Source organism: Hirundo rustica, chromosome 13 (genome assembly GCF_015227805.2).
Source record: "Hirundo rustica isolate bHirRus1 chromosome 13, bHirRus1.pri.v3, whole genome shotgun sequence".
Taxonomy (NCBI): domain Eukaryota; kingdom Metazoa; phylum Chordata; class Aves; order Passeriformes; family Hirundinidae; genus Hirundo; species Hirundo rustica.
The window spans coordinates 11,183,414-11,196,267 of record NC_053462.1 but is presented as its reverse complement, the minus strand read 5'-3'; the positions used below and the strand labels follow the sequence as shown (position 1 = coordinate 11,196,267).

The 12,854-nt window shown below is 35.9% G+C and overlaps 1 protein-coding gene across 1 annotated transcript in view; it reads right to left on the bottom strand.

Annotated features, from left to right (window-relative positions):
- EFL1 (elongation factor like GTPase 1) overlaps positions 1-12,854 on the bottom strand; it is a 63,978-nt gene that overhangs the window by 42,055 nt on the left and 9,069 nt on the right. Inside the window, exons 12-15 of the mRNA XM_040077587.2 lie at positions 12,539-12,638; positions 3,867-4,018; positions 2,966-3,141; positions 2,158-2,293 (exon numbers count right to left, since the gene is read on the bottom strand). Of these exons, the coding sequence (XP_039933521.1) occupies positions 2,158-2,293; positions 2,966-3,141; positions 3,867-4,018; positions 12,539-12,638 (564 nt within the window). The remainder of the gene's footprint in view (positions 1-2,157; positions 2,294-2,965; positions 3,142-3,866; positions 4,019-12,538; positions 12,639-12,854) is intronic.

The following is a 12,854-nucleotide window of genomic DNA, read 5'->3' as shown; positions in this document are numbered from 1 at the left end:
AGAACATAGTATCTCTTTCCAGCTTTATGTTCTTGACTTCTGTTTGTCACAGCTTTGCAGTTCAAACACACTATGCTTACTGCCCTTTCAGCTTGGGGTGTTTTGCAATCTCAGATTTTCATCAATTAAAAGTAGAGTAGTATTTTAAGGAAATATTAATTGAGCAGAAGGAATAAAGGATTGATCTTCCCATCTTCAGTAAAACAACCTCTGTATCAAGCTTTGTCTTTGATCACTAAACCTAAGCCAGTATAAAGGATAAAAAGGCCGCCTACTTGGACCAAGCAGATTCTCCCTTGTCAAAAAACAACACATAAATAATAACAAAAACCCCAAACCCTCATGAAAAAACCTGAAAAAATCTGTATCATGAGTCTTAAAGTGGAAATAGGCAGTCATGATTAACTGTGTATTCCTTATGGCAATAACTTAATTATACAGAGTGAAACCACAGAGCTTTCAGAAAAGCTTCCTTAATTTACTGGATAATCTACAAGCCGTTTCCTTATATGGCTGGAGAGAAATCACTGCTGTGTGCACTAAAGCTGGAAGAAAAATGGCCTTACAAACAGAAATCACTGTTGCTAACTGGAATAATAAAAGTCTTGCATCACCATTGTTACACATTCCTTTCATATAAATGCGTTGCATTTTCTTTTGAGTGTGATAAATCATGGTCAAATTATTACACAGCTTATTGAATTTATGTAAATAAACAGTGCAGCCTTACAGGGAAATGGGAGAAACAAAAGAAAGGCATTTAGGATTTTTAGTCTTAAAAAAAAAATCTTTAAAATTACATTAGATGTAAAAACCCAACATACAGACTTGAGCTTGTATGTTTCAGGTAAAAATGAAGACTTGCTTTGTGTGATCACTTTACAATGATGTGATGATAGAAAATGAAATACCAAACCTAGTTTGGCTAAGATTGACTGTGAATTCTGATCTTAAAATTCTAATGAATTCTTCTAAATATTTCTTCTAATACTTAGAACTTTTATTATTCAAGTAAACGGCTTTTTTTTTTTAATGGAAAAGTTAGACCCCACTGAAGAGCAGCCTTCAGCACAAAACAACCAACAAATTCTGGTAGAATTTGACGGTTACAAAAACCTTTCTTAAAACTTGGTCCAACTCTTAACACTAAAGACATAACAAAATCCTCACAATATGTTTTTTCTCTGCTAGAGGCAGCTCCAGGACTATTTACTGTTTGCTACGCACTTGAGAGACCACATCCTTTCATTTTTACTGCAGAGTGTTTTGGGATGGGTTTCTCTATTTTTTTCCCAACTCTTAATCATTTTTTGAAGTAAACAGATCATATACTTAATATATTTTCACACACTCTTACAGTTACCCATACACACTCAGGCACATTCAACTTTTTCACACTGCAAATGATCAACTACAATTAGACCACAGTAAGATATGATTCAGAATTTTAAAATCTCAAGCCTCCAAATAAAAGTAATTCAGCTGCTTATGTTCTGAATGCTAGGCCCATGATAAAACAGACAAAGCATGGTTAGATGCCTAAATTAAAAATTTCAACCCTTACAGAGTACACTTATTTTTCATTTACTCTATATATGCACCATAAATGTCTAAAAATCACACAGTACTCATTCTAAAGCAAAGCAGCTCAGAATATTGCACAAAAGTGCATAACTCAATGATTAGGTTGACTTTTAAAACTCTGTCCATGGAGAAAGTGAAAAAATCGCCACAGACATAAAAGAAGTAATTTTTAGCACCAGGGTTCAAACAGACCCATAAATAAAACTACACTCATCCACATCACTAGAAAAGTCACATAAAAGAATTTCCACTGTTGGGAAAATATTATAAATAATCCTTGCAATCTATGAAATATGAGAATTTACTACTGCCTTTGGCAATTCCTGGCAGCAATGCTTACCTGGCAATCATCCAACCTGAAGATAACAGGCTAATGTAATACCTACTTTTCTCCTATTCAAAGTGTACAAAAATCCCAATTTAATTAGACTGCCTTCCTCTTTTGCACATACAACATGCTTAAAAATATTCATGGATTATGTTTTCTTACTTATTAATCACATCAAACCAATTTCAGTGTATTTTGGACGACATAAGGATTCAGGCTCCAGAAAATAAAATCCTAGTTCTTACCCAGGACGTTTCCTGCAGGTACTTCCTCAAGATCTTCAAGCTCTCTTCCCATAAGTAAGTAGAGGTTCTCCAAAGTGCAGCACGTCATATGAGGAACTGCTGGCAGATCATCTGTGGCAGCGCACTGGGATGACAGCTACAAAGAGCACAAAACCAGCATTTGGATATCCATCACTTAGCTCTGATAAAAACTTCTTCCACAAAACCTCCTTCCATTCCAAAGTGAAAAAATCTAATCTAAAGCATTTTCATCTCAAACCTTAGATGTCAGAAACCAACATACACTCCCAAAAATCCAGACTAGAGGCAAACATGTGAATGTTACCAAGAAGATAAAAAATAATGCTTTCTTTGGCAAATTTTAGGTGTGTACTACTTCTACCTCACTTTTCATTATCACTGAAAAAACAAATGTTTTGAAGTAAATTCAAAAGGAATGAACCTATTTGATCAGAACCTCAAAGCATTTAATACCAGTTTTCCCCAATACTATTGTGCATTTTCTGTTCCCTAAAAGAATTGCTTTTTAGTTCACTTTTTTTCTGTTTTTAATAAAATATACACATACTGAATTTATGGTTAGTTAATACAACACTGTATTTAAAACTGTTTTGGAATTGTTATGGTTCATAATGAGTTTACAGACACAATCAGCTATTAGCACAGTTACTTAAATTACTTCAATACTTTTTGGAATTACTCACTTCAACTTTTTTATCTCTTTTGAGGGAGACACGTGGAAGAAGTTAAGTCATCAGAGTTTCGAAAGAATTCCAAGTTATTGCAACAGCTCACAGTCACCTCTTACCTTATGCAAAGACTCCGCAGGATCATATTTTGGTCCTAAAACAAAGATTTTTTGCCCTCTTTTCACCACACCACTGAACACCCTGGCAAAAGCAATGAAATGCTCCTTGTCTGCTTCCTGTTTCACTGCCTTTGAGGTCACACTGTCTTCTTGATCAGTGAGCTGCTGCTCTTCACCTAACCGGTCAGAAAAAATATATTAAGCATAAAACCACTTTCTGTCTCATCATCTGGAGGAAAAAAAATAAATTATATTGTCACATGTGGCGAATCACAGAGTTGTTCCAGTTAAAACAGACCTTTAAGATCCTGAAGTCCAACCCAGCACTGCCAAGTCCACCACAAACCCATGATCTTTAGTGTAACATGTTTTAAATATCCCCAGGGACAGTGACTCAATGACTACCCTGGGCAGCCCCTTCTAATGCTTTATACTTCTGGTCAAGAAATTTTTCCTCTAAACCTTCCCTGGCACAACCTGAGGACATTTCCTCTTGTCCTAGCACTTGTTACATGGGAGAAGAGACCAACCCCCACAGCTGTTAACCATAATCCAGTCCCGTTGTTCACACCCTGCTTTTGTACCAATTTTGGCTGTTTAGCATTGAAAGTCACCCAGTTTTTAGCAGAGCATCTCCTTGAATCTCCCTTCAATGACTCAAAGTTCCAAGATCAAGCACGTTCTCAGGCCAAGGAACATCAATCTGTAGCACTAATTCACCATTTATGAACTGCCAGCTTTCTTTCAAATCCCTCCTCACTCCTTGCTCATTTCCATGCATTGCACTTTGGACTGGCACATGGATGATGAACTATGTGGATCTGTAAAGAGCCCCTTGGCAAGGCCAAGATGCTACTAATAAATATTTTCCTAGAAAAACAGGTATTAAGGTACCACTCACCTTTGGGATCACCAGTGTTCCCGGATACTTCAGGTGAATTTTCACTGGGGGGCTTTTCTGGCAGCTCCTTCCCTTGACTTGCTGCCAGTTTTTCTGCATGCCTTCGTTTGGCAAGTTCACGCCGATGAGCAATTTCTTCTTGAGTTAATGGCCTACATTGTATTTTAAAACATCAGTATTTGGTAATGTCATGTATTTTAAGATAAATTAAGTAACAGTAATTAGAATACTATATTTGACCCAAGTAAAAACTCATGCAGAACGCTCTTTGTCCCCAAACTTTTCCTCTACCATATTTAGACTTTCATTTTTCTTCCAAATATATAGAGATATATACTGTCATTTTTAATTATTCGTGTTATCTTCATTAGTGTAAGGAAATCTTTATAGCAAGTGCACAAATGCAGGGAAAAGTCTTTGCTTGTTAAAGCTCCCTTTCATAAAGTGAATAAGCCCATTAAGGCAAAAGATTTAAAACTGACAACAACAACAAAAAATAATTTTAATAGTCTGATGCATCCATCTAATCACTGGTACACCCTGCCTTAAAGCAAAGTGCTTCAAAGTATGATTCAGAGCAATAAACAATAAAAGATAAAGAATATTATCAACATTCTTATGTAAGGCAATATAGAGACTTGTTTGTCAGTCCAAGCATTTTAAACAGCAAAGTGATATTCATTACACATACATGAAATCTTTCAGCATTGCCCAAAACTTTCCATTTGATTTTTAAATCTGGCCCTAATTAGAAATACATTAATGTTTTTCAAGACAGAAAATAAATTCAGACACTAGTAATCTCTTTTCAGTTATTGCTCTGTTTCCACTAATTTCCCATGTAAATGAGGGGAACCTAATCATTACAGATATTTCTATAAATAATCTATTCTGTTTACTAATTTCAGTATCAACAAATTCCCAAGTAATGTGCTGTTATGTGCCCACATTAATCTTCAGTGCTGTAACGTAAAAGCAAAAGAAATAATTAAGTTATGTAGACATAATTTTTTTAACGGAATCAGAATGCTTTTAATGTTGGTTTTGTCTTTTTTTTTTTTTTTTTTTTTGCTCTGGGACCTATGGACATATATATTGTTTTCCAGCTTTAATAAATTTTTCAAAATAAGAACCAATGTATTTTTTATATTATATTAGTACTCTTAATCAAGTTCTAACTCTAGAGAAGGAACAGAAGTCTTTCTATCATAAAACATGCATTTCTACAACACAACTTGACTTCAGCTGAAGAAGGTAAACAAAATCCCACAGCAAAACCTCACCTACACGATTTGTCCTGCATTTGCTCACATGGCAGATAGAAACACAACAGTCCTTAGTGTTAAGATGGTTTAAGATTTTTTCAATCAACTGCATCAAGCACACAGCATTAAAAAAAAAGTTCCCCCATTAGTAGTTTTAGCTTGTCAAACAGCCTTGGACAAGTCATTTCCCCTCTTCAACCTCCACACTTTACAAACACAGGTCAAGATTTCCTGAACAGCAACAGCAATAATGAATGATAAGAGGAAGAAAACCACAGGAAGCACTACAGCAGTAGAGTCATTTTTGTTTACAGAAGAACCATTAAATATGATCTCTACTTAAAAAAAGCAGAAAAAAGTGGACTCAATTTCCCATATCAACTATTGCACACTTTGAAATAGTGGAAAAACCCTTTTAATCACAGGTCAAAGGTTTTATGTGCAGTCAGTAGAAAAAGTTACTGGACACCTACTCTGCTCTTAACTGGATTAATTAGGGGCAGGAAGTCTTGAACAGATTACATGGCTGAGACCAACTCACTGCCAGGAAGATTTTTATTTATATTGTAATCAGGATGGTTTTCTGCATATAACACCTTCTGCAGAGACTTAATTTAAAAAATGAGACACTTCATTAATCAAAATTCTTCACAGAACTTGAAGAAATCACTTGGAACAGCTGCTTATCCTGAACCCAAATGAAACTTGAAAGAGTAAGAAAACAGAACATAAGTTAAAAATCTCTCTAAAAATTACCTAAGGGAGGCCTCCAGGATAAGATGTCAGAATTTGAAGCATAGCCTTTTAGAACGTAGAATCTGGGACAGACACATTGTGTGTTATAGAAAAGGAGAATGCAAGACAAAATCACCACTTCAAACTTCTTAGCAACTTAGGTGTTTTTTAAAAAAAGGGAAAAACTGCCTCTTAAACAGTCATGACAGCATTAAGAATATGTATCTCTAAAATTTCAAATATGGTATCTCTGCTTGGCCTGTTTATTTTACTGATAAAGAGAGTGAGACTTAACAATATAAAATGCAAAGCAGATGGTGGAAAAGAAAATTTTATTATTTTTTTTTTTCTGAAGGCAGCTGTTCAAAGTTATTTAAAGGTTTGGAACGTCAAAAATTTCTAGAGGAGATAGATTGATAGGGAAAGTACAGATCAGACTGCCAAGGGTGTCATAAACACAGTCTATATACGATGACACAGTATACATACAGGGACTACGGATGCATTCCAACACATCTGACTGCCCAAAAATACTTTTAATTTTTGTAAATAATCCTGAGAGTAAAAGAAAAAAAAAGCTTCTTTGCTTTTTTCCACTTTATATGGTATTTTTCAAAGAATCAGTGTATTTAGGTGTCAAATAGCCCTAAGCACAAATATTAAAGGTACCTTAAGATTGTGAATGCAATGGTCTAAATTGCAATATATATAAACACACTTAATAACATTCTCATTTTGATAAAAAAAGCAGCTTGAGTGTAGGTGGGACTTTAACTAGCGGGTACAACCTAGACTTCCATCCTGGTTTCTGTCACCATCTATTTCTATAAAATTAGTCACTCTCAGTAGTATCATTAGAAACTACAAAAAGATAATGTTGTCAAATAAATCCTTATATAGAGTTGTAACACAATCAATCAGAACACAGAACAAGATTAATGCACATAAGGCACTGGGTCTGCAATAAAACCAGTTTCAAATTATACCCTGATTTATTCCGTTTCTCCAGTTAGCAAAACCAATCAGAAGTAAAATCAATTCTGAACAGGAGCTGCCCACACCAAAAGAAAGGTTGTGCCATCTTCTTCTTCTCCCTTTCCCCTTTTTCACTCCATTAGAAAGGAAAAACAGCCTCATAATACTGGCAGAAAAAAAATGGCAACATGCAGTCACACAAAAACCAGCAAATAAAAATTCTGTAGCAGAGAGATTCCCTGACTCCAGAGGAATGCTACAGCCCCCAGACACGGGAACATGGCACAAGCAATGGAGCTGGCACAGAAGGGTGACCACATCATCACCAACTCATCTTAAGCTCTAACATGTGATAAACAAATGCTATGGAAATAATAATACAGGAAAAGGTATAATACACATGCTATTGACATTAATAGATCGCTGATTAAAGGCATTAGATTTCAGGTAATGTAAGCAAACTCCTGCTGACTACTTCTATGATTCCCACATTCCCCCAGGATAACACATTTAGTTCAACCTCAGTGACAACTAAACTTCCTCATGCAATCAATCCTCTGAACAGCTCTGACAGCTCTTCTGCTCTTTCACATTATCAAATACAGACTCCAAAACGGTTCAAAAATTCAGAGTGAATAATCAGAACAAAACTGCCAAAGATAAATTTGTCTTTGATTGTTGAAGTGTTATGTTTATGTTTTTAACCTGCAGACCATTTTAAAAAGGAAACACCACAGTCAAAACATCAACTGATTTCCAAAAGACTAATAGTACTGCCAACAAATGTCTGTGATGCATCTCTCATGCCATGAACAATGGTTTTCAAGCTCTGAGAATGCTTTCTCTCCATACAGCTTTTCCCAGTTTAAACTGCATGAGCTCATGGACAGATGTTTGACTTCACAAGGTGTGGATGGAGTAATTTCTTATAACGTCTTTAAACCCATGTAATTTATGGAGAATACTATTCATGACTCTGATCTACAGAATTAAGTTCTAGTGAAATCATTGGCTGCTGCTCTGCTCACCTGGCACTCAAAGAATCCTGTCAACAACATCCCTAAGGACAGCTTGGTCAAGTGCAGTTTGATACATTTCAGCACAGAGTATGTCCAGTGGTCTCCCTAATCCTTTACAAGCTCATTAATTTCTGGATTGAAATATTTAATGTCTATGGAACAGTTCCCATTCACAAACTAATGTACATCTTCTAAGATCATTTATTATCAGTTCCATTGCAATGGGACTGGTACACAATTCACAGCAGAAATAAATGTGTTAACACAAAAGGAACAACTGAAAATTATCCAAATCACAACATACATAAAATTTCATACAACAGTCTTACAGGACTCTTTCAACAGGGAATACTCAATTGTTTGTATTACATTATATAGCAGTTATCATTCATTCAGAGACACATAATGAAATAAGGTATCAATCCCAAGCTGTCACACTCTGCCTGGAAAAACACTCCAGACTGACAGAGCAATCTCTGAGTTATCTCACATGCTGAATGTGCAAAAAAGAAAAAAGAAACTTGAAGCAAAAGTCTTCCACAACACTACAAGCTTTACTCACTTAAGCTCACCATTACACAAACTACAGTACTACAGACATTCAAATTTCAACCATTACTCTGTATTTCTTTCTTGGATCAGTTGCCAAGGTCTTAGCCAGATTCAAATGTATACTATTACTGAAATCTATTTCATGACAACCATAACAGGTGTTAATTTTTGAAAAACATTTATTAATTATGCAACTGGATGCCAAATTCAGATGCAAAGCTGTAAATCTGACAGCCCATTCAGATGATATATGGCCTATTCATTTCTAATGCACAAACTACAATTTAGAACAAACTGCTAATGAAAACAGGAGATGATGGAGTCTGATCACACTGAAGTTGCTGCAAGTCATATTGCCTTAAACATGGAAATTAATTTACTTGCAAGAAGACAGTAATTTCTTACAGAGCTCGGAGCTTTATAGAGGTTCTCATTTTGATCAGTGTCATTTCAGCTGAAGATTTGGCAAAAATCACAGGATCTTTTTTCCCCAATACACGTTTCATAAAACATTAGAAAGAAAACAAATGAAGCACACTACAGTCTGTTTGTTTAACACATGCTAACAAGCTGTAGGACAAAACAATGAAACAACTATCACTGTAATTTCATGCAGAATTGTATGGGGAAATGTCTATTTCAGGGTGACACGTAAGAAAAAAACCAGTCCTGATGTCAGGCTGACTGAGGAGAAAGAAGAACCTTTCATATTATCTGGAGGAAAAGAGTAGAGGTATTATAGGTTTTATACCCCCCAGGCAGTAATGAAATACAATTTTAGTGCACTATCTATTCAACAGACTTTTCTTTATTACCACTGGAAAACAGAAATAGAATTTCTTCAGTACACCTTATTTATTTACATTATTCAGGATTATAAGATGGACTTGAGGTAACATAAAGGGTTTGCTTCCTATGGTCACGTGGCATTACATGAGTGCAAGATTTGCACATAAAGCTTTACTAAGTGAATAGATGATTTAATCATAACAAACATATGATACTCAGTTTATATTTTCTTAACATTTTACATTAAATATCCCTAGGAATTAGTTGGAAGCAAATGCAATTAACTACTAAACACTTCTCTTTTACGCTAGGTTATATAAAGACAGAATTCTGAATCTCAAGAAAAGCAAACTAATACATTTATATCCCCTGAACCTAAATGCCAGGCTTGGCTTTTATTTCCACACCTACACTTGAGCACTCTGTCTTAGACTAGGGTTCAATGTCACACACCAGTAGAAATGAGAGAAAGAAACAGCACATGTTGAATGAACACCTAATATTGCACACAGAAATACTACAGAATAAATAACCACAGGCATACCAAATAACCATTACATAAAGCAAGTGGAGGAGGGGCCCTAATCTGTCTGTCTTCTCTGCCTAACCAACAATTTACATTTGTGCCTGACTTGGTGGGAATTAGCAAATAATTTCAGAAGATGAGACAGAAGAAACTGGAAGACAAAACACGTGCAATTCTCATTTCTTTACAAAACCTGGTAAAGACTAATGACAGTGGTACCATACAAAAAGTCAATTTTCAAATCTTTCCAAGAAAAGATAAATACAAGCTGACAACCTGCTTTAACTTGACAATGAACAATTTTCCCGTGTATTCTGCTATTTAAACAGTAAAAGCAAAATCATACCAGCTTTAGCATAGAATCTATTAATTTTAAAGTGACCTTCAAGGAGATATTAGTTGCCAACAGCAGTCTCAAAGGAGGTTGTTTTAATTAAAAATCCATCCTTTGTTATAATTTACTGTACACCCTGGACTTCGAAGAGCTTTTTGCTTTTCCCAATTTATGCTTAGTAAGTATTACAAGCAGATGGCAGAAATGAAACTATTAAAAAATGACAAAGTCAGTTTGAATCCTCTAACAAAGTTAGGGAAAGGTAACCTTACCCGGTACTACCTCACAAAAGGAAAAAAGATATTAGCACAGATCTACATTTTCCCTCTGGAAGTAGAAGACAAATCTTGCAAAAAAAAAAAAATCTGGAGAAAACTCTTTGATTTTTTCACAGGCTTTAATAAGCTTACAATCAGTCCCTCCCCACTCCCAAGGGATGCAAATAACCTTAGGTCAGCCCAGCAGTCAAACATCAAGACACACAAGAGCACAGTTATGGCTCCCCAAAATTAACATGTAAGTGAAACACACAACATGGTCAATGTTCTTCAGTAGGAAAATATGAAACAATTGGTAATAGACATAGTGTAGATATTCTCTGCTTCTCCCCATGTTCACACATTCTTACGGAGCACCCTCATGGAATGTCAGGTTAAATACTGGATCTCACATGCTCCACTCAGCCATCACTCAATCCTGTCACACATAATCTTAACTGAGTAACTGTAAATAGCACACAATGACCAATACAATTAAAAATATGCTCAAGACCCACAGGTACACAATTCTGTGTTTTTAGAACACTTAGGATTTTGTTTCATGGAGATTGCTTTCCTTCATTAGAACTAACCTCCTTTTCCAATTTCTTCAAGAACTGCTTACCCTGATTAAAAATCAAGTATTGAGAAATACACATTCAGCTCTATTGCTGTTTTTCAATTAATGGAAGCCAACTGTAACTTCAAAACAAATCTTAGACATTACCTAATCAGAAAAAAACGCCCAGTACTAATAATGACCAATTCTCGCAAAGAAAAACACACTATTTCATTTTATTATTAGCTAATTAGTAACTAATTGAATTACTAAATATGAAGGCCAGCATGAGATACTTTTCACACAGATTACAGAGCAAGACACTAAAATTTTCAATGCACTGAATGAACAGGGAGAAAGGAAAGCAACTACAATAATGAAAATTTCTGTGTCTGGCATATGTAAAAGCCACCTTTGCCCCTATTTCACACACATCACCTCAGACTCGTAATTCTTCCCAACAAATAAAAAAACCAGGTCATTATCAGTGACAGAACAGCCAGAAAGTGATGGCCTCAGTGCAGTTGTCTCTGCTAACTGGAGCCCATCCCCAGGAAAGGAGACAAAGCAGGAATGGCGCTGCAGTGCCACACCTGAGCCAGAGACAACCCAGGACAGCACTCGAAGCAAAACTGCACCATCTAGTGTCTGCACAGCCCATGCACACAGTGCATCCTTTCCCTGAGTGCAAACTGGGCGAGGAAGATTCCTGGCAGAAGATTTCTAGTACATTACCTTGGTAAGAAAAAAATGGAAATAAATCTAGCAAGTGAGAGAAAAAGCTAAGGCAGTAGCAAAGCTTTCAAACATGATTAGAGTAGCAGAACTGGTTTTTACACAAAGATTAAATACAGTCTAATTTGGCAGGGAAATTACCATTTTCTGTATTACTTTGCTGAACAATGTGACAAATCACAAAGTGACAATCCCCCCCAAACCGTAAAATGGCCAGTTAACATAGAAGCTGCCTACTGAAAATGCTCCAGAGGCTTGGATGGATGAAAGGTCAAGATGCACCTCATTCTTGTAAACTCATCAGAAAAGAATATTTCTTCTGCAGAAAAAGCTGGTGGTTAAAGTAGTACACTTAAGTGTGCCAGGAAAATGAGATCTAGAAGGACCTACTCATCAAAGAAAACCTCCCAGAAAAAATCTTTGGAAGTGCATTAATGCCCTTCAGGTCACTGTAAAAAGTCAGTCAAGATCTGGACTACTTTAATCAACCCATTTTATTTTGCTGTTGCAATGGACAGGAGGATCTCTGAGCTGCTATGCTCAGTTTGATGGGAAGTGTTCCTTGGTACAAACACAAGCTGCTATGATCACGCCAACACAACCTGGCTGAAAACCCAAGGAAGTCTGACAACCCCGTCATTTCCACCAGACATCCTGACACTGCTTACACTGCGTGCTTTAGGATGATACCTTTGGACAACAGAACTATTGTCCAACACATCTGCTGTATCTTCTAAAACTACTATGATTAAACAAATCATCTCCTGAACTCATTCAGAAAATCTTTACTGCATATTTCAAGAGTTCATTAATTATTTTCTCAAGTCTAAACCAACTTACCTATGCCTTCAATATAATCCCTCTTCCCTGCCCCTGCCCCAAAGTGACTAACACAGATCAGAGAGTAAAATGTTGTATTTTCTTACCTTGGTTTATTCTGTGGCAATGCCTTTGCATCAACAGGAAACATTTTGGAAACAAACACAATAACTGGGGCTGTTCCTTCACTACTGCATTTCATAAAAGCTGAAAAAAACCCATAAATTGAAGTTATTTTAACTTTTTTTTTCCCCATAAGTATGGACAGAGCTATGACTTTACATTAATTTTGTAGACTTTACTGTTTATTTCCAGTTCCAATAGATAATATGATAAGGACAAACCAACAGGAAAAAGTAGAACATTTCTCTGGCCTAATCATTTGATAACACTGCCTATATTTTCAAGCGTATTTCGCAGCAA